The sequence below is a fragment of the Anolis sagrei genome, chromosome 1 (genome assembly GCF_037176765.1).
Source record: "Anolis sagrei isolate rAnoSag1 chromosome 1, rAnoSag1.mat, whole genome shotgun sequence".
Classification (NCBI taxonomy): Eukaryota; Metazoa; Chordata; class Lepidosauria; order Squamata; family Dactyloidae; genus Anolis; species Anolis sagrei.
In genome coordinates this window covers 163,552,159-163,574,671 of record NC_090021.1, presented here as the reverse complement: position 1 = coordinate 163,574,671, position 22,513 = coordinate 163,552,159, and the positions used below count along the sequence as shown (strand labels likewise).

At 41.3% G+C, this 22,513-nt stretch overlaps 1 protein-coding gene across 2 annotated transcripts in view; it reads right to left on the bottom strand.

The window, feature by feature from the left end:
• Nucleotides 1–22,513, bottom strand: part of MLPH (melanophilin) — a 108,266-nt gene that overhangs the window by 41,173 nt on the left and 44,580 nt on the right. For both annotated transcript variants that reach the window (XR_010910148.1, XM_067469969.1), the window contains exons 6-9: nucleotides 19,650–19,741; nucleotides 17,430–17,555; nucleotides 14,303–14,504; nucleotides 2,201–2,364 (exon numbers count right to left, since the gene is read on the bottom strand). Coding sequence is in view for 1 of the 2 variants with exons in the window: in XM_067469969.1 (XP_067326070.1) it covers nucleotides 2,201–2,364; nucleotides 14,303–14,504; nucleotides 17,430–17,555; nucleotides 19,650–19,741 (584 nt within the window). In the remaining variant the exon portion in view is untranslated. The remainder of the gene's footprint in view (nucleotides 1–2,200; nucleotides 2,365–14,302; nucleotides 14,505–17,429; nucleotides 17,556–19,649; nucleotides 19,742–22,513) is intronic.

Sequence of the window (22,513 nt, the reverse complement as noted above, 5' to 3'; positions counted from 1 at the left end):
AATTCAAATATAATAATTAAATGTGTTAATTGGCTCTGGAATGTGTCCAGAGGAGGGCGACTAAAATGATCAAGGGTCTGGAGAACAAGCCCTATGAGGAGCGGCTTAGGGAACTGGGCATGTTTAGCCTGAAGAAGAGAAGGCTGAGAGGAGATATGATAGCCATGTATAAATATGTGAGAGGAAGCCACAGGGAGGAGGGAGCAAGCTTGTTTTCTGCTTCCTTGGAGACTAGGACGCGGAACAATGGCTTCAAACTACAAGAGAGGAGATTCCATCTGAACATTAGGAAGAACTTCCTGACTGTGAGAGCCGTTCAGCAGTGGAACTCTCTGCCCCGGAGTGTGGTGGAGGCTCCTTCTTTGGAAGCTTTTAAACAGAGGCTGGATGGCCATTTGTCAGGGGTGATTTGAATGCAATATTCCTGCTTCTTGGCAGGGGGTTGGACTGGATGGCCCATGAGGTCTCTTCCAACTCTTTGATTCTATGATTCTATGATTCTATGATTATGCAACAGCTATTTCAATTTTCTCCACAAAAGGTAATTTGTTAATATTATGATAATGCGCCTAACCTTACTGCATGTATATAAACCGTGAATATTTACTAAATTTTAGTCAAATTATATTGCCAATATTTTATACATGAGCAATATTTATTTAATTAGTCTATTGTTTATGTTTGTGCAGCAAGAAACTATATTAGTAGGCCTAATGCAGTTGAAAAGTCTGAAAGTTTAAATGTCGCTTTAATCGTGACTTTAGTTTATATCCTGTTTGCTTCTCTTGACTTTTCTTTTGTATTCAAGGAAAGGATTGTCTCTTACAATGCTCCAGCAGTAGTCTGACAGCATTGACGGAGTCCATTTGTCTTGATATCTTTTTTCCATAGTGCTTTATTTACACACGTGCGAGGCACAACTACAGTAAAAAGAACAATGTAAAACGATGTTTAACGATACTGTCTCAGTCTTCAACTGACTGACCCTCACCGTTCAAAAGTCTGGCCTTATATAGGGCTTTCTGGCTTTTGCACATGGCACTAATACTGCGTCATCAAACTTTCTAGAATATTCTAGAATCTTCCATAGTGTAAGTCGCAACATGCATTTTTTCAACCATACGTGATCACGTGATTGCTTATATCATAAAAACTAGAGCCAATATACATTTTTAAATGTCATTTTCGTTTTCAGCACCCCAAAATCATAAAAGAACAACTATTTTCAGGCCCACAACTTTTTCTCCATTGAACAGTGTTATTTGTATTGGTTCATCTTAGAATGGATCTACACTGCCATATAATCCAATATCGAATCCCAGATTATCTGCTCTGAACTGGATAATATGAGTCTACGCTGCCATATAATACAGTTCAAAGCAGATAATCAGGGTCCAGAGAGATACTGGATTATATGACTGTATAGAAGGAGCTTTAGGCTAACTAATTTGTGGTATCTGCAACCTCCTTTCCTCAACACGACAGGGACTGGTGCCCTATAAGTGCTCCTTGGCGAGAACTGTTTCTTGTTTTCATGGAAACCTGCAAGAGGCCAGCACCACAGAGCATTGCTTTGACTAAACACTGGCCTGCACTTCATTGCTGAAATATCTAGAGCAGAGGTTTCCAAATTGTGTATTTTTGATTGCATAGTTTTAATTAACAGGTTTTAATGTTTATATTGCTCTTTAATTTTATGTTTTTAATATATATGTTTATTTTCTTACGTCTGTTTGTTACCTATTGTAAGGCCGCTCTGAGTCTCCTTTGGAGTGGGGGGGGGGGGGTATAAATACAGTAAGCAAGTAAATAAATAAATAAATAAATAAATGTGACATGTTAGTGTTTCTGTTGCAACGCATAGGTATGTTGCATGAAGGTGACGAAAAATAAACTTGTGAAATAAAATTGTGAAATAAACAATAAACCATCTATTTTAAAAATATAAATGAAAGGTTTTCATGAGATCTGTTCTCTCCCAATACATTTCGTTATTAAGAACATATGTATGTGTCTCTTATCTCTTATAAGGGGTTGGTATGACCTCTGATTTGCGAGTAAGACTGAACTACTGTGTCACAAAATGATGTATATTTAAAAAGAGTATCACGCACACAAAATATATGATCTAGAGCATAGGGACTAGGAGATTACAAGAGTGGTGCCACATTGTTAGCAGGATGCCTTGTCTTTGGTCTACCTGACTTCCAGAGTGATTTATGTTCTCCTGGGATGAGGCCCGGCTCCTGCGTTTTGTGTGATGTGGAGGATAGGCAAGGGATTTGTGGGCTCCTTTGACATCTTCATCAGAGGTGTCCATATCAGCAGAGTACTGGGATGGCTGCTGCTCATTCCATGGGCTACCTTTGGGAACAAAAAGCATTGCTCAAAATTCACAGCAATACTTGCAGGCTTCAAAACTAATAACATATATTTCAGAACAACGTGAGGGAATGAAACAGAATGGAATACAATGTTTTGGCAATTAGAGAAACCACTGAAACATATTGTTCAGCCAACTGCTGAGCTTCATATGAGACATGAAACAATGTTGAGGAAGTGTTGCAACTCACTTTGAATTTTTTAAAGGGGCTTTTAAAGCAAAAAAAAAAAATCCCCAAAAAACCAACCCATGACAAAGCATGAAGCAGTGGAATTGAAAAGAACTGATTCCATACTACGAAGGCTGCGTCTACACTGTAGAATTAAATAGCTTGACACCACTTTAACTGCCATGGCTCAATGCCATGGGAACTGTAATTTGGAGAGGCACCAACACTGTTTGGCTAAAGTCTGTTAAAGCTTTGATTCCATAGCATTGAGCAGTGGCAGTTAAAGTGGGTGTCAAGCTGCATTCATTTTACAGCATAGATGCACCATAAGACTTTGCTCCTTTTTCAATCCAAAAGGAAATCTAAATGGAGTAATGGAAAACCATGATTTTTAAATGCAGGTTTCACAAGGTTCGCTTCAGGGTTGGCATAAGTCATAACTGTGAGAATGCTGCACTGAGGGAAGGGGGTAAGGAAAGCTGCTTCCTTCTCACCACCAACTATAGTTTCCTCAAAAAAGAAATTCTAATATAATAAGTAAAGTGTGGGTTCAAGAATAGCAGGTGGCTTTTAATGAGAAAGCAGTTTAATCGCCTCTCCCAGTGCCACAGTCCCAATCTGAATGAGAAAACCCACCCCAGCTTTAAGAGAAATGTTCAGATGTGACATCTAATTGCAGAGCTCTGTCATCATATCTACTAGGGCTGGGCGGTTTCGTTTCGTTAATTCGTAATTCGTTAAAAATTCATTATTTTTTTTATAACTAAGCGATAACGAACCATTATGGAGCAACTTAAAAACGAAACGAATTTTTTAAATTCGTTTTGTAAATGCTTCGTATTTCATTATGTATTCGTTTCGTTATCGGTTTGAGGTCGTTTCGTTATTATTTCCGCATGTCTGGGGCAAGTTTTATAGTTGTTTTTTGTTTAATTAGTGAAAAAAAAATTATAATATCACACCAACAGTCAACAACAGAGGGAGAGGGAAGCTTCAGAAGTTCCCCCTGTCCCATTTGGAGGTTTTTTTAGCGTATTGCGCGGTCGCGTCCGCCATTAACGAATTGATTCGTTATTGTTTCGTATTTGTTTCGTTAATGTTTTGTAATTTTTTTAACATTTACGAAATTTCGTAAATATCGAACTTTTTAAAAGAAAAATTTCAGAATTCTTTTAAATATCGAAACGCAAAAAACCCCAAAAAACGAATCGATTTTAGAAACAATTTTTTCCGTTGTTACCCAGGCCTAATATCTACAATTGACACTCCACATTTGCTAGTGTTAAGAGTACAGGACTTCTGCAAAAGTGGGAAATGCAAATTAAAAATACTGCTATTTTTCCCCAACACTGAGTCCCCCGGGGAGATAGGGTGGGGTACAAATAAAGTATCATTATTGTTGTTGTGGTTTTTCTATAAATCCCTAGACTTGTGTGCCTGCACCATGCTTGCTCTATGTTATTATATTTACCTTGAAATTCTCGGGTGTAGGGTAGGATGTAATTTCAATAAATAAAAAATAACTAACATTAATTAACTTGCTTTAAATCCATTCGTTATCAGCTCATTCAATTGCTTTGGGTCAGTGTTATAATCCCTTGATAATACCTTTAGCCAATTCACTGAGTGTCTGGGTGTGATCCTGGTCTCATCGCTGAGCCTAGAACCCCAGGTCTCGGCGGAGACCAGGGGAGCATTCGCACAGTTAAAGCTTGTGTGCCAGCTGCGCCCGTACCTTGGGAAGACTGACTTGGCCACGGTAGTCCATGCTCTGTTTACATCCTGTATAGACTACTGCAACACTCTCTATGTGGGGTTGCCTTTGAAGACGGTCTGGAAGCTTCAACTAGTCCAACGAACAGCAGCCAGGTTGCTAACAGGAGCGGCGCTCAGGGAGCATACAACCCTCTTGTTGTGCCTGCTCCACTGGCTGCCAGTTTGCTACCGGGCCCAATTCAAAGTGCTGGCTTTGGCCTATAAAGCCCTAAACGGTTCTGGCCCAACTTACCTGTCCGAACGTGTTTTCCCTTACAAACCATAAAGAACTCTAAGATCATCTGGGGAGGTCCTGCTCTCGGTCCCGCCTTCGTTTCAAGTACATTTGGCAGGGACCTTCTCAGTGGTGACCCCTCGGCTATGGAACACCCTCCCTAGGGAGATTAGATTTGCTCCCTCCCTCTTAACGTTTCGGAGGCAAGTTAAAACATGGCTGTTCAAGCAAGTGTTTACAAATGCAGAGTAGTTAATATAGGAAATCAAACGATTTGACAATGAAACTGGACAATGCTTGATAATAATGAGACGTTAATGATGTTGTTTTTATTGCTTTTGTGGTGTTTTATATTGTTTAATGTTTTAATCTGTATTATGTTTTTATATGTACTGATTTGTTGGAAACCGCCTTGAGTCACCGATTGGCTGAGAAAGGCGGTATACAAATACAGTAAATAAATAAATAAATAAATAACCCTCCAGTGGTACTCTGAATATCTTGAAAGATTCAGATATTAAAGTTCTGACGTACTGTAGTAATCCAGGCAAAAATTACAGAGATGACTGGAAAGGGTGATCTCCATAGAGGTATGACTCTAGAAGTCACAGGCACGATTGGTGGGGACAAGAGAGGGGACCTTCTCAGTGGTGGCCCCCAGCTATATAATTCCATTCCTGGCAAGATTAGATCAGCCCCCCTCCCTCCTGTCCTTCAGAAAGATGGTAAAAACCTGGCTGTGGGACCAGGCCTTTGGGACAGTGCAATGAATAATAGGAAACACACTACGTAGACCAGAGCTAGCATGGTGTTTTGAGATGGTTTTAAGCAATTGATTTTAAAATAGATATAATTTGATTTTAGTGTTTGTTATTATTTTAGTGTCTTTTGTTATTTTATGTCCCGGCATGGAATGCTTGCCGTATATATGTGTGCTCCACCCTGAGTCCCCTTCAGGGTGAGAAGGGCAGAATATAAATGTTTCAAATAAATATATAATGCAACTATGGTATAATCAAACCTGTGATGATCTGTTGCTTGCTAAAGACTGTGATCATCAGATCTGGGGCTTTTCTATATTTATCTTGTCACTGTTTTAAATCTGCCAGAATCACTAACATCTTGCTAAAAAACTAAGAACACAATGAACAAAATTTGAGGGATTTCAGGCACCTAATCTTTGCGCTCTGAACTTTGCAGTTTCATTACCTTGTTGAAAGAAAACACATTAGGGATAATGTAGTTTCCAGTAATCCCATTTGCTAGATATTTATAGAACCTGCAAAACACTGAACTCTATGACACACTGCAAACTTCTGGGGAAATTGATCTTGAATTCATTGGAAAAGAAATATCGGCAGAAAAGATAACAATGAAAAGGTCACCAAAACCTATACCTCTGGCAAATAATGTAAAAATAAGGACAAGAGAGGAGTAGCTTTGTCGTAACACATGATGCACAGCACCTAATCAAATTGTCTATATCACTGCTTCATAAAACTGTGGGTCCCAACCTCAAATTGGCTCCTTTTAGCGTTTCTGATCATCCATTTAGCAACAACGTGCAGCATTTACAACAGAATCTGTAGAAAATGCTTAAACTGTACTCCCAAAAAGTTAAAATCAGTCTTGTTTAGCAAATCTTATGATTCAGATACTGATGATGAAAGGTGAAGTTCATGCTGGGTCTTATTATCATACTAGCTGTGCCCTGCCACGCGTTGCTGTGGCCTATAGTAAAACTTATCAAAGTTGAGGTAGATATCTGGACTATTATGAAAGAGAGGTCCCTACCTATTCCTTCCCCCTTTTCCTCCCCCTTTCTCTCCTTTCTTCCTTCTCTACCTCTTTCTTTCCTTCTTTCACTACTTGGTTTCATCCTTCTCTCTTTCCTTCATTCCCTCCCCCTTTCTTCCTTTGCCTTTCTTCCCTCCCTGTTTGCTTCCTTCTTTCTCTTTTTATTTCCTCTTATTTCACCACCATCATAACAATAACAATAATGCAATGCATTGCCTCCGGGACCTGACACCTCTCCCATTCCCCCTAAAAGGGTCTCAGAGGAACAATACCATAATAATAATAATAGAAATAACAACCTTTACCCGCCACGTGTTGCTGTGGCCAATCTTCCCTCTTTCTCTCCTTCTTTCCCTCCCTCCCTCCCTCCTTCCTTCCTTCCTTCCTTCCTTCCTTCCTTCCTTCCTTCCTTCCTTCCCATCTTTCCTTCTCCTCTTCTTTCTCTATCTCTTTCCTTCCTTCCCCCTTTTTCTTTCTCTTCTGCTGTCTCTCTTTTCTTTCCTTCCATCTTTCCTTTTCTTTCCTTTTCTTCTTCCTCTAACTTTCCTTCCTTCCCCCTTTTTCTTTACCTCCCTTTCTCTTTCTTCCTTCTTTCCTTCCTTCCTGTCTTTCCTAGATTTTGACAGGGCGGGAAGGGGCGGAGTGGGATTTGGAGGTGGCGTGAAGTAAAAGGAGGTAAGATTGGGGCAGGGGAGTGATGGAGCGTGGGGTTGCGTGTGTGTGTGCGGCAGCGGGGGGAGTGATGGAGCGTGGGGTTGCGTGTATGTGTGCGGTGGCGGGGGGAGTGGGGTTGCGTGTGTGTGTGCAGCGGCAGGGGGAGTGGGGTTCCGTGTGTGTGCGGCGGTGGGGGGAGTGATGGAGCGTGGGGTTGCGTGTGTGTGTGTGGCGGCGGGGGGAGTGGGGTTGCGTGTGTGTATGCGGCGGCGGGGGGAGTGATGGAGCGTGGGGTTGCGTGTGTGTGTGCGGCAGGGGGTGTGTGTGTGCGGGAAGCGGCGCGGCGGGGCTTGGAGTGGGCATGGTTTCCGCAGAGGGAACGTTGGCCAGAAGGCCATGTGTGCGTGCCAGGGAACTTGCAGCTGGGCGCCAATGCGCATGCTCAGTTGTTTTGCCATTTTGTGAGTGTGTTGTTGTGTTGTTTTTCATTTTGAGTAGATATATTTGTACCTTGTGGGTTGTGTTATGGGCATGGGAATTTTGGTTAAGTTTTGTTGGGGGTTTTTTTGAGTTTTGTTCTTTTGCCGTTTTGTGAGTGTGTTGCTGTGTTGTTTTTCATTTTGAGTAGATATGTTTGTACCTTGTGGGTTGTGTTATGGGCACGGGGATTTTGGTTAAGTTTCGTTGGGGTTTTTTTGAGTTTTGTTTCCTCGTTGGATGCCCCTAACAAATTTATATATATAGATGTCATGGACCTGTAAAAAGGTCAAAAACATCTGGATACAAATTCATGGGGTAATTCATGAAATTCTTAAACAAGAATCAATGTCAAGCCAGAACTTACATTGCTAGGATTACTGGATGATAAAAAAGGGAACTCAAGAGAATACTGTAGGACATGTTAACAGCAGCAAGAATTTTATATGCTCAAAAGTAGAACATGACAGAGTTACCAACTGTAGACAACAGGACAGTCAAAATGTGGAAAATAATAGGAATGGACAAATTAACAATGTTGCTGAAACATAAGAGAATATGTATATAAACACTTTTAAATGTGTTTATGTACATATTGATAGTTTTAGAGTTGCTTTGAGTTTTTCCAGGTTATATGGCCATGTTCCAGAAGCATTCTCTCCTAACGTTTCGCCCACATCTATGGCAGGCATCCTCAGAGGTTGTGAGGTCTGTTGGAACTATACTAGTGGGGTTTATATATCTGTGGAATGTCCAGCATGGGAGAAAGAACTCTTGTCTGCTTGAGGCAGGTGTGAATGTTGCTAATGGCCACCTTGATTAGCATTGAATGGCCTTGCCGCTTCAAAGAATGGCTGATTCCTGCCTGGGGGGGGGGGGGAATCCTGTGTGGGAAGATGTTAGCTGGCCCTGATTGCTTCATGTCAGGAATTCCCCAGTCAGGACAGAATGCTTCTGGAACATGCCATACAGCCCGGATAACTCACAACAACCCAAGAGTGTTGCTCTTTATTTACTGTCCTGATTTTAGAGGTTTTTAATACTGACAGACAGATTTTGTTCATTTTCATGGTTTCCTCCTTTCTGTTGAAATTGTCCACATGACAATTTTGAGAGTGCTTCTGGAATATGGCCATACAGCCTGGAAAATTCACGGCAACCCAATGATTCTGGCCATGAAAGCCTTCAACAAGACAGTTTGAGTTGTTGGTAGAGATGTATGTTTGTTGGGCAGTTATTGTTTAAAATATATCTATGTTCATGTATTTATAAATATTTGTTGCTTTTTTGTGTGCTTTTTGTTATTAAAATTTTAATGTAAAATACTGGAAAAAAGGATTTAGATGCCAAGAAATGATACGGTACAAGCAGGTTTCCAAATATGACAGCAAGGGGATGAGAAAAGCTAATGCAGTTTGAACAAATCTAAGGAATGTTAAAGAAAAAAGAAACAAATGTTGGGGGTTTTCAGATATGGCCAATCAAGGAAAGGGGGCTGTTTTTTTCTTTCCAAATTGAATATCACAGAAACATATATCAACATTTTATTTACTGCAGTGGTTTCCAATTTGTTTTTTGACCAGGGACCACTTTGACCAGAAACCACTCACCAACATTCATACCAAAAGGGTTATGAATTGGTTTTTATTCAACTTTAGATTCAGTTTTGTTGTTTGGGGTGCCGATTCAGAAAATTGCATTGGATACACCACATCAGCTTTCTGATACAGAACATATGCCATCCAATAGTTGCCATCTGCTTGCCCACAAGAAAACATATTGGCACTTGGCACAGTAAGAGGGTTGCGTGTGACCAGTCGCTCTTGTTGCAATGGTGCAGTAACAGTGAGACCACGGACGATATTTTAGCTCTTGCAGACCACAGATGGTCCACGGACCACAGGTTGGAAACTGGTTTACTGAAAGTCAAACTGATTTATTGAAAGTCAAACTAAGCATATAATGGGTTGTTGTAGGTTTTTCCGGGCTATATGGCCATGTTCTGGAGGCAATTTTTCTCCTGACGTTTCGCCTGCATCTATGGCAAGCATCCTCAGAGGTAGTGAGCATGCTTGCCATAGATGCAGGCAAAACGTCAGGAGAAAAATTGCCTCCAGAACATGGCCATATAGCCCGGAAAAACCTACAACAACCCAGTGATCCCGGCCATGAAAGCCTCCAACAATTCATTAAGCATATAATGTGATATCTTAAAAAGTCAATGTTACTAGTGTTCACCTAGTCTAGTGTGGCAGAGCCCGTTTTTGTACTATGAGATCAATAATGTAGCTAATTCAGCAGGAATGATCCATATTGTCTGTCCTGGTTTCCCGAGGACACCTTGTCTTTTTCACAATCTGCAGAAGTACGAGTGATTTATTTGGTGGAATAATCTCAAACTCTGCAAGTCTTTTCTTGTCCAGACAATTTGAAAGACCATTATTGTCCTATACCAACCGGCCAGAACACTCAGATATACAGGAGAAGGATTTCTCTTGGGACTGCCACCATCACAGTCTCTCTCAGTGAGGACACAAGGGAAAGAGCCATCTCAGTGGCTGCTCTCGCTCTATGAATCCCCCTTTTCAAAAGGCTAGCTAGCCCTCTCCCTAATTTCCTTTTGCCGGCAGGTGAAGTCATTTTTATCTAAGCAAGCTCTTAATGTATAAGCAAGGGTAGCTTTTTGTTAGGCATGGTGTATGTATCTTTTAACTTTTATATGTTTTAATTTATTTTAAAATTCAAGTATTATGATATATGGAGCAACTTCGATTTCATAGAATCATAGAATCATTGAGTTGGAAGAGACCTTGCGGGCCATCCAGTCCAGCCCCCTGCCAAGAAGCAGGAAAATTGCATTCAAAGCACTCCTGACAGATTTATGAGCATCTTAACCTAAGAGCATTTTCAGTTAAGAGCCATCACTTGGCCCATTTCACTTTGACATAAGAACAGCATTTTGTGTTGAGCTAGCACCAAAGGGACTGCTAGTACAAGAGTACAGAGCTTTATGGCTTCAAGGGAGCATGCTCTTGCCCACTTTTTTGTGGTTTTTATTCCTGGTATAGGAGCCCCCAGTGGCGCAGTGGGTTAAACCCCTGTGCCAGCAGGACTGAAGACCAACAGGTCGCAGGTTCGAATCTGGGGAGAGGCGGATGAGCTCCCTCTATCAGCTCCAACTCCTCATGCGGGGACATGAGAGAAGCCTTCCAAAAGGATGATAAAACATCAAAAATCATCAAAGTCCTTGCAGATGGCCAATTCTCTCACACCAGAAGCAACTTGCAGTTTCTCAGGTTGCTCCTGACATGACAATAAATAAATAAATCCTGGTATGTTTGATTTCATGAACAGAGAGAGGGAGAGGGAGCAAGAGAGGGAGGGAGGCTGGAATGAGTACAGTATGAAGAAAAGTATGCTTCTGCCTCTTTACTTTGTGCTTCCTTGCCACAACTTTGTGCTTCAGCCATTTTCATAAAATAATAGAATCACAGAATAATAGAGTTGGAAGAGATCACATGGGCCACCTAATCCAATCTCTTGCCATGCAGGAAAATCACAAAGTATCCCTGACAGATTTTAAAGGTGATCTTTCTTTTTATTGTTCCATGTGAAATGGCCCCGGCCCAAATTACCTATCCGAATGCATCTCGCCCTATGAACCATCGCGGAGATTAAGATCCTCCACGGAGGCCCTGCTTTCCGTCCCTCCATTGTCACAGACACGATTGGTGGAGACAAGAGACAGGGCCTTCTCAGTGATTGCTCCCTGGCTATGGAACTCCCTTCCTGGTGAGATCAGGTCGGCCCCCTCTCTCCTGTCCTTTAGAAGGATGATAAAAACTTGGCTGTGGGACTAAGCTTTCGGGACAGGGCAATGAAGCAGCAATAGGAAAGATGACCAGGCCAATGATTTGATGCGGATGACTAGGACGGTTTTAAATGGTGTATTTTAATATTTTGATTTTTTTTAATGTTCATGTATTGTATGTGAATCTCTGTCCCAGCACTGAATGTTTGCCGTGTATATGCTGTGCTCCGCCCTGTGCATTTATATATTATTATTATTTATACATTATTTGTTTTTTTAAATAAATCTTTATTAGTTTTCAATAAAAGCATAAAGAAAGAAGACTTTTATATTACTAAAATATAGTAACTGTACAGAAAGTGGGATAAAAGAGGGGGTATAAAGAGTATAGAAAGAAGTAAAGATAAAGATCAGTATGTTTGAGTGTGAAAAACGTCTGGATATCAGAAACCACCTAACGACTGTGGTTGCTGGATTTGTATTGTGTGAAAGGTGTAGAAATAGAAATTGGAAATTGGACAGTGAGGAGGTGATATGTGGTTGGCGTAAATGACATTTTTGACTTCCTGGTATCTTCAGCGAGGTCCTTTCCTCTTCCTTTTTCCTTATTTTTTGGCCATTCCCATTCTTTTGTGTCTTGCTCTCCTTTTTTTTCGTGTTTTCCATCTTTTCCTTTATATAATTCTTTTCAAATTCTTTTCTTTTACTAAGTATGTTGTAACTTGTTTCCAATCTATTTCTGCCTTTGGAGTGCCCTTTTTTTGATAATATATAGATCAATTTATCCATGTTTCTTATATCTAAAATTTTTGTCAGCCATTCCTCTTCTTCTGGGGGTTCTTCTTTTTTCCAATACTTTGCATAGATTATTCTGGCTGCTGTTGTTAATAGGAATAATATTTTATCTTTATTTTTGTCAATTTTCATATTGTGTATTCCCAATAGGAAGGTTTCTGGCTTTCGAGGGATGTCTATCTCCAATATTTCTTGTAGTGTTTTCTGGATCTTCTTCCAATAGGTTATTGCTTTCGTGCATGTCCACCAAAGATGGTAGTATGCCCCTTCCTGTTCTCCACATTTACAGCATTTTATATTTGTATTTTTGTAGAATTTTCCTAGTCTATGTACCATATGTGGGCCATTTTGATCCAGTTTTCTTTCAATTCCATTGCTTTTGAGTATTTTAGTTTCTTATTCCATATCTCTTCCCATTCCTCTTTTTTAATCTCTTTTCCTAAATAATTTTTCCATTTTTTCATAAAAGCTTTTCCCTCTTCATTGGTTCCTGCTTCTTTTAGAAGTTTTTTTATATATTTTGGAAATCAGTTTATTCTCCGTTTGCATTATTTTGTCCTAATTTTTTCCCCGTCTTCAAATCCTTTTTCTTTGTCTTTTTTGAAATGTTCTTTAATCTGCCCGTACTGCTACCAAGAGATCCTACTATTTATATCTTTTAATTCCTGTTGGGTTTTTATCTTAAATTCTCCCCTTTCTTTTTTTAGTATGTCTTTATATTTTGGCCAGTCATTCCAACCTGTTATTCTCCTTTGAGAGGCTTCAAGAGGGGATAACCATATTGATGTCTTCTTGTGGAAACTATCTTTATATCTTTCCCTTATTTATTTATTGATTGATTTATTTCACAGTTTTGTATACCGAGCTTCTCAACCTCGTTGAGGGACTCAGCCCGGTTTACAGCCATAAAAACATATACATTCATTAAAATATCATATATCACAATTACAAAAACTTTAAAATAACACTATGTCTAAAACTACTGTGGTCAGTCGTCCTATTAAGATGGATCTACATCAACTTCCATCCAGGGTCCTATGGTGTTCTCTCATTCCTCGAAGGCCTGACTCCACAGCCACGTCTTATACCCGTTTCCTAAATGTTAGGATGGATGGGGCGGTTCTGGCCTCCAGAGGGAGAGAGTTCCAGAGTCGCGGGGCCACCACCGAGAAGGCCCTGTCCCTCGTCCCCACCAGGCGCGCTTGCAAGGCCGGTGGGACCGAGAGCAGGGCCTCTCCAGATGATCTTAGTAATCTTGATGGTTTGTAGGGGAGAATACGTTCGGAGAGGTAAACATACTCTGATCGAAGAGGATTGGATAAAATGGTTCCCAATTTTTTTCCCTCTTTTTACCTTTTCATACCATATGTATGAGTGCCAGCCTAATCTTAGTCCTATCCCTTCTACATTATTTGTTATTTATAGAGTACATTTCCTTATTTTAAAATATGTAACTAAAATTGAAAGGGGGAGTTGGGGGCAGAATGGATTAATAGCATTTCAATGGGAAATTCACATTGAGATAAGAGTGATTTGAATTAAGAGCTTGGTCACAGAACGAATTAAACTCTTAACTCAAGGTATCATTGTAATTTTAATTGTTTTGACATTGTGTGTTACATGTTTTAATGCACTGTTTTTGGAAGCCACCTGAGGTCCCACTCTGGGAGAAATGTGGCATAAAATAAAATAAAATGTAACATAAAAATTAAAATCTAACATTTAAGATAAAATATAAAATTAAAATAAATTATTCTGAGCAAATACAGATGAAAGTGTTCTGTTGTGCAGGTTCGATCTCACCAAAGCTCCTGCACTTTAGTTTGGCCCACCTTCCTGTAATCCTGACACTTTAAATGGCTAAGGACATTACCCACCCAGCTGGACCTTATTGAATTTTGAACTGAATTTTGCAGTTTCCCTCAGCTCTATTTAGGAACCACTGCATATACCCTGAGTCCTCCAAATTCCGCATCTAATTGTTCAGCCATGATATTGTTTTATAATGTTTGTTTGTGATTGCGATACATTTTTTTTGATGTGTTGCTGTTGATCTTATTTTATTGTATTTGTTTAAATCTGTATTTTTCGGGCTTGCCCCCCTGTAAGCTGACCCAAGTCCCTTTGGGGAGATGGAGGCAGGGTACAAAAATAAAGTTGTTATTATATTATATTTCTTCAAGTGTTTTGCTAAATATGAACTGTAGTCAGGCCAGGGTAACCTACCAGCCTTGGAGGTCCTTTCCAGATTTTTAGCATGGGAGTTCACTGTAAATCGGACCTCTGTGGTGAATTCCTGCTCAGGTTCAGATGTCTTCTGCCCCTGTTCCTGCAAGATGTGGTGGAACATAGCAGCTAAGTCGGCTTCAGCAACCATTGACTCCTTCCGTGTTGCCTCTTCCTCAGCACCTGGAAATTCTTCAAAAGTCTAAGAAGAGAGACAATATGTCAGCATTGGTAAGAAAATGGTCCATTAACTCTTCATAAAAATATCCACAGACTTTTTAATGAATGTACAAAAGTACCAAGATGTTGGCCACAGATGCAGGTGAAACGTCAGGAGAAAATGCTGCTAGAACAAGGCCATACAGCCAGAAAACCACACAGCATCCCAGTGATGCCAGCCTTCGACAATACAAAAGTACCAATAGCTTTCAAGACTCATGAATAATTTTTTCTAGAGTGAATTTTATTTGAAACATTTGTGGAAAAGTAAATAAATAGTGGAACATCATGTTTTTTCACACTGCATGATTGCAACCATGTTAAATACACATTGAATAATATAAACACACTTGATAGACATTGAGCTTCTTATGTCATGATTGTTAAATTTTGCAGGAGGGCACTGGCATTACACCCATTATTTGTTGACATTAGCAATGAGATAGGGAACAGGTTGGTTTACAAATTTGAGCTTCCTCAACAAATATGTAAATAGAAATACAAAAGGTTAGATATATCTAGTCTCCACCAATATTTTCTCCCATCAAAATTGTGTACAGTATGTGCTTTTAAAAAAACATCCAAATAAAATACTCATATTAATGAAAATAACATACAAAAATGCTTTGCGTTATAGAAAAAAACTTTGAAATGGATATATTAGGCCAAACTGTGTATGAAAATTTCAACTTGTAGACATTTTCTTTCATTTTTTTTAAAAAAATGCAAACTGATGCAAAAAAGGAAGAAATCAATTCAAGAAAGGAAAAATGAGAAACGAAGGATTAATCTGCCCTGTAGAATGAATAAAGTTTGACCACACTTTAACTGCCATAGCTCAGTGCAACAGAATCCTGGGAGTCCCCTTCTACACTGTTATATAGAATCATAGAATCATAGAATCAAAGAGTTGGAAGAGACCTCATGGGCCCTCCAGTCCAACCCCCTGCCAAGAAGCACAAATATTGCATTCAAATCACCCCTGACAGATGGCCATCAAGCCTCCGTTTAAAAGCTTCCAAAGAAGGAGCCTCCACCACACTCCGGGGCAGAGAGTTCCACTGCTGAATGGCTCTCACAGTCAGGAAGTTCTTCCTAATGTTCAGATGGAATCTCCTCTCTTGTAGTTTGAAGCCATTGTTCCGCGTCCTAGTCTCCAGGGAAGCAGAAAACAAGCTTGCTCCCTCCTCCCTGTGGCTTCCTCTCACATATTTATACATGGCTATCATATCCCCTCTCAGCCTTCTCTTCTTCAGGCTAAACATGCCCAGCTCCTTAATCCGCTCCTCATAGGGCTTGTTCTCCAGACCTTTTATCATTTTAGTCGCTCTCCTCTGGACACATTCCAGCTTGTCAATATCTCTCTTGAATTGTGGTGCCCAGAACTGGACACAATATTCCAGATGTGGTCTAACCAAAACAGAATAGAGGGGTAGCATTACTTCCCTAGATCTAGACACTATTCTCCTATTGATGCAGGCCAAAATCCCATTGGCTTTTTTTGCCACCACATCACATTGTTGGCTCATGTTTAACTTGTTGTCCACGAGGACTCCAAGATCTTTTTCACACGTACTGCTCTCGAGCCAGGCATTGTCCCCCATTCTGTATCTTTGCATTTCGTTTTTCCTGCCAAAGTGGAGTATCTTGCATTTGTCACTGTTGAACTTCATTTTGTTAGTTTTGGCCCATCTCTCTAATCTGTCAAGATCGTTTTGAATCCTGCTCCTGTCCTCTGGAGTATTGGCTCTCCCTCCCAATTTGGTGTCGTCTGCAAACTTGATGATCCTGCCTTCTAACCCTTCATCTAAGTCATTAATAAAGATGTTGAACAGGACCAGGCCCAGGACGGAACCCTGCGGCACTCCGCTCATCACTTCTTTCCAAGATGAAGAGGAAGCATTAGTGAGCACCCTCTGGGTTCGTCCATTTAACCAATTACAGATCCACCTCACCGTAGTTTTGCCTAGCCCACATTGGACTAGTTTCCTTGCCAGAAGGTCATGGGGGACCTTGTCGAAGGCCTTACTGAAATCCAGATTCTTTGCTTTGAATGGGATTATATTGCAGTGTAGACTTATATAATCCAGTTAAAAGTAGATAGTGTGGATTATCTGATTTGATAACCTGGATTATATGGCAGTGTAGAAGGGGCTGGATTTCTAGTTTGGAGAGGAACCAGCACTTGTAAGATTACAATTCCCAGTATTCCATAGCACTGATCCATATAACTTAAACTGGGGTCAAACTGCAATAATTCCACATAGTAAGAAATACTGAAACTTCCAGATTCATCAGTCTCTGCACACAATTTTGATTTAGATTGACCTCTGAAGATTTAACACATTTGAAGGTTCTTTTCACTGTTTACAGTGAAATGTGGATGTATAACTGGTGCAGTGTTATCCACAAGTCAAATAGAATAAATTGAGAAAAAGGCAGCAAGCAATAAGGTACAAACAATAATTGTCTATATTAATTAGTGATACCCCCGTTCTCTCACTTGCTGACCTCTTCTTAGCTTTCGTTAATATATTCATGGAGGGACATACATTCTTGTGCAATGTATTGTTCAAGGCTTTCATGGCTGGAATCACTGGGCTGTTGTGAGTTTTTCAGGCTGTATGGCCATGTTCCAGAAGCATTCTCTCCTGACATTTTGCCTGCATCTATGGTAGAATCCTCAGAGACTTCACAACCTCTGGGGATGCCTGCCATAGATGCAGGTGAAATGTCAAGAGAGAATGCTTCTGGAACATGGCCATACAGACTGGAAAACTCACAACAACCCATTCTTGTGCAACTAAGTAATATAGCAAATGCCAAGCTCTGAAAAGAAAAAGGAAAGGAAATAGAAGATGCATGAAGGTTTAAATAAAGATGCAGAAGAAAGCACCACCACCAGTACCTCAAGGCCTTCGTTCCCAGAGCCTGGAGAGAGCTGCATAGATTGACGGCGTGATTGAGCAGAATATTCTGAGTCCAGTTCAAAATCAAAGGGATGGACAGACAGCAGACGCTTTGTCCTGCGCATCTTAGAAAGCACAGAGAATGCAAAAAAAAAAAAAAAAGCATCCAGATTTCATTATAATTACAACTGGCTGCAAATGCTTTCAGAAAGTGTTCCAAAAAATATGGCATTGTTAGATACTGTCTTTCTCATCCATGAACCACTATAACAGCTAAGAAACAGTCTATATGTATTTACATTGAAAATATACAAACAAGATGATGATAATATTTGAGCTCCCAGCACAAACAAGAACCGAAACAAATGGGAGCAGTAGACTTCTGGTTCAGAATTTAACATTTGCTTATGTTGCTCATGTTGCGGCAAGCAATAAGGTACAAACAATAATTGCCTATATTAATTAGTGCTACCCCTGTTATCTCACTTGCTGGCCTCTTTCTTAGCTTATGTCAATTATGTCTTCTGTTTAATGGTCTTAATGATTTTAATTCATATTTATATGTTATTGTTCATATATTATGATTTGGTTTTATGGGATGGACAAGTCCTGTCCCTATAAAAAAGAAGAGCTCAACAAACATCGAGAAGATGAAGTTTCTTCTCTGCCAGCGATGAGGGATTTCGAAAGAAAGATGGAAGGATGATCTCTTCATTATTATGGAAAGGTGAGACCACCTTCAGAAAGGTGATGTCAGTCTGTAGAACCGCACGGTCAGCATGAACTGCACGGTCAGCTCATTGACCCGAACTGCAGCAAGTTCGGACTGCCATTGAGCCGATGTGATCGCCACAAGGAAGGCGACCATCCAGGAGAACAGCCGAAGATCCATTGTGGCCAAAGGTTTGAAGGGTGGACCCACCAGACATTCCAGGACTCCAACCCCCTAAGGAACGTCCTTATAAGATGGTCTTGGAATAGAGATGGGCTGCCAAGCTTCTGGAGGTACCAGGAAATTGCAGCAAGATAGGACTTCAAGGAGGTGAGACTCAAGTTCTGGCTCGAAAGCGACAGGAGGGAGTCAAGGATCATCGATATTGAGGGCGGCATGGTGGGTTCGCCTCGATCTTGGAGGAAAGCTTGAAAATGGGACAACAACACTTAGAAATCACCAGCTTATGAGCTGCCTTCAGAATTAATTGGACATCGGGGTGAAGAGTGGCTAAAAGGTGAGATGGGGGGACGGAACGTCCAGATGGAACAGGACACCGTTGTCCCTCGACAGGAGGTCTGGCCGAGGAGGAAGGGGAACAACCTGTCGCCAACGGTTTCGAAGGAGCCGAAGAGGAAGGTTGAGATGTCGATGGCGCTGAAGTAGAAGGCACCGAAGCCGAGGGCTGCACCGGGGGAGCTAGGGTTTGCTTGTAAAGAAGTACCTTAAGACGGGCAGCCCTGTTCTTTCTAGATTGATGGCAGGTCAAAGTGTTGTGTGCTTCACCAAGGCAAAGCAAGCACTTGGAGTCAGGTAATTTCTTCCAACACTGAACAGTGTTTACATCGAGTAGTAGACATCACAAAGAGAAGTTTCCAAAATGAGCTTTGCGGTGGAAAAGCAGGAACTGCGGAACGTGTGCCTTTTATGCCCGCTAGGGTGGCTGGGCAGGGTTACCGCCAAAACTTGGAGTTTGAACTTGGGAAGTTTTCCGTTGGAGCCTGCGCAAGTGCAGACACTCCACATGTGGGCATTTACAGAGGCCACAAAGAAAAAACAAGATTTATATCCAAAATTAACATACAATAGAATATCACTTTGCAGACTTCATCACACTAGACAAAAAATCCACTTAGAATCTGGTTTCTGCCTCCTGCAGAATTCTAGGGTTTATAGTTTAGTGAGGCTATTAAAGGCTCCTCCCTAAACTATAAACTCCAGAATTCTGCAGGAGGCAGAAACCGGATTTTAAGTGGATTTCTTCTCTAGTGTGATGAGGTACTATAGAGAAAAAGTGTGATATTGTAACCCAGAATGATTCAATAATATGTATTGCATTTATCAACTTATCAATTGGCCCTCCGCTTTTGTGGCTTTTACTTTCATGTTTTGGATTATTCGTGAACTTGTCCTTAGCTAGCTTGACTACTGCAAATGTGGAGGGCTAACTGTATAGACGCATCATTAATATATATATATATATAAAGCCTTTGGTCAGCATGCTTACTCTAGCATAGCGCTCAGCTTCTGCACTATCTAGGACATCATTGGCCTCATCAGCCCCACTGTCTTCTTCTTCATGGTAGAGATGGCAGTCATCTGAAAGACACATGCGCTGATGAATGACTAATATACCCCAATATGCATTTCTATTCCATCACTGTAGGTGGACAAATATTTATGTTCAGTTTTTGCCCTGAATTTGCTATCTCAAAAAGTTTTAAAAACATGAATCTCTGCAGAAATATATGTGTGTTTTCTTGTTTGAAAATTATGGGTTTGAAGCAAAATAGCCAAATTATTATGCAACCCTTTCCTTTTCAGAATGACATGGTTTAGTTTTGTTGGTGTTTGTGGTGCCTGTGCAAAACAGGTGTGTTTCTGAAAAAAAGGTTTGTTTTTTTCAAACATGGTTTTAGTGTGGAAAGTATGCTTTTCACTTTTTTTAATGAACCAAAGATTTTTGCTTATACAAAACATACTAATGTCACACCAAAAATGTGTTTCTGGAAATGAAGGTGAGGAGGCTGAAAGAAAAACATTTATTTACACAAAATCCATGATTTTGTACAATCCTCCACTCATATATTTTTGTTCCAAACAATTTCCTAAAATGCTCAGCAATGTGTCCAAAAGTCAAGCAAAATTCTCACCTCTGTGTAAAGGCTGTTTAACAGTAAATATTATTCCCATCCCTACATGTACCATACACCCATACATATGAGGTATGGCCAGGAAGCAGAAGTCAGGAACAAAATGATGGTAATTATAGAAGGAAAATAGCAGTGGGAGTTTTCAAGGCACCAAAGTAAAATTAAAGAAGTAAATGCTCACATAGTTAGTTTTTTCACAGTTTTACTAGATGAAATTATAAATGATTATTTTCAATTATTTTTCTTATTTGGGGTCTTCCTATCCCAAGTTGTTATGAGAAAAAACACAGAATGTTTGCATGAAAATATTTGTTAGTGGTCCTAAGGATGAAAATATACTGGGCAAAACAACTTGTTGCAGGGGCAGACAGATTAAACTAGAGCCCAATCAAAGAAAAAGAAAAAAAATCACCATTCTAGACTTGATTGGTTTCTTCACGGTGTATTTTGGACAAGTCACTTGGCTACAAGTGTCCTGACTGCCATCCTAAAGTACCTTGTCTCTCCTGGCCCCAAATGTTGTGGCATTGCCTTGCCATGACACAGCACCTAACTCTTCCACATCACTTCCTCTGATGTCTGCTAGAGTAATGTGGGGAACTGGAAGGTGGGAGTGGTAAGGGTATGGAGATGTTCTCTCTCCCCTCCCCAACATCAGAGTGAGCAATGGGAAAATTGAAGGTGCTGCCATGACAAAGAAGGCAGCACATTTAGGTTGCCTGCCCAGTGGTGTCAAACTGTCTTCACCACCTCTGGGAAGTGAGGACTCCCTCTCACTGTAGCCAAGGGGGTCTCTGTGTGTATTCCTGTTGGAATACACAACGGCGGAGCAGGCGGAGGATAACATGGTACATGTTACAACGGCTGCGAAGGCGGAAGAAGGCTGCAACAGACTGAGAAGCCACGGTCATTGTGTTAAACTACATCACCAGTGGAACCTCATCTGTGAAGACTGTGTGTTGTTCAGTTGTGCACTGACCTCCACACATTAAAGAGACCCACGCACAGGCGTCTTCCAAAGAAAATAAAAACCAAGCAACCAAGGTCCCATGGCGATCAGCGAGTGGCGACGGGGGCAGGACTGTGAAATCTGGAAGCCCCTAGTCACAGACTGGCACATGGGCGGTGGGTACGGACTCAGTCGTTCTACCTCAAGGTCCGAGGCAGTTGAGTAGTTCGGCAGCTGTATCCGCGACTGAGCAGCCCTTTTTAGGACCCACTCTGCTCACCCCACACGGGGAGGGGGCTAGAAAAGGTGCCCTAAACATAGTCTGCCTCACTTATCCCTGACTGGACTGCCGCGTCCAGTGGGGTCACCACCCTGCGGCCAAAAAAGGAAAATGAACTTCGGTACGTGGAACGTACGGACTCTGATGGACAACAGTGACAGTGAACGCCCCGAACGCAGAACTGCCATCATTGCAAGGGAGCTGGGACGCTTCAACATCGACATAGCAGCCCTTCAGGAGACCCGGAGAGCAGGAGAGGGACAGCTGAAGGAAGAAAAAGGAGGCTACACCTTCTTCTGGAAGGGACTGCCCGAAGAAGACCAAAGAATGCACGGAGTTGGCTTCGCTATAAGAAATGATCTGATGAAACATCTGTCCGAAGCACCCACTGGCATCAACGAACGACTCTCCACCCTCCGAATTGATCTTGCCAAAAACCAACGGGCAACCATCATAAGTGCCTATGCACCAACACTAGACGCTGATGAAGACATCAAGGAGAAATTCTACTGTCAGCTGGATACCGTCCTATCGGGGGTTCCTAAGGAGGACAAAATCATCCTCCTGGGGGACTTCAATGCAAGAGTCGGGCGAGACTTCGACCTGTGGCCAGGCACCATAGGAAAAGACGGGGTTGGAAACAGCAACTCGAATGGCATCCTGCTTCTCACCAAATGTGCGGAGCACAACCTCGTCATCACCAACACGCTCTTCCGCCAGAAAAACAAGTTCAAGACATCATGGAAGCACCCCCGGTCAAAGCATTGGCACCTCTTAGACTATGTAATCACACGTGCCAGAGACCGCCGTGACGTACTCCTCACAAGAGCCATGACAGGTGCTGACGACTGCTGGACCGACCACAGGCTAATCCGATCCACGATGGCTATCAAGATCGCCCCCAAGCGCAGACTCCAAGGAAGAAAGACAAGGCGCAAAATGAACACCCAAGCCCTTCAGGAGCCCTCCAGGCGAGCCCATCTCCAAAC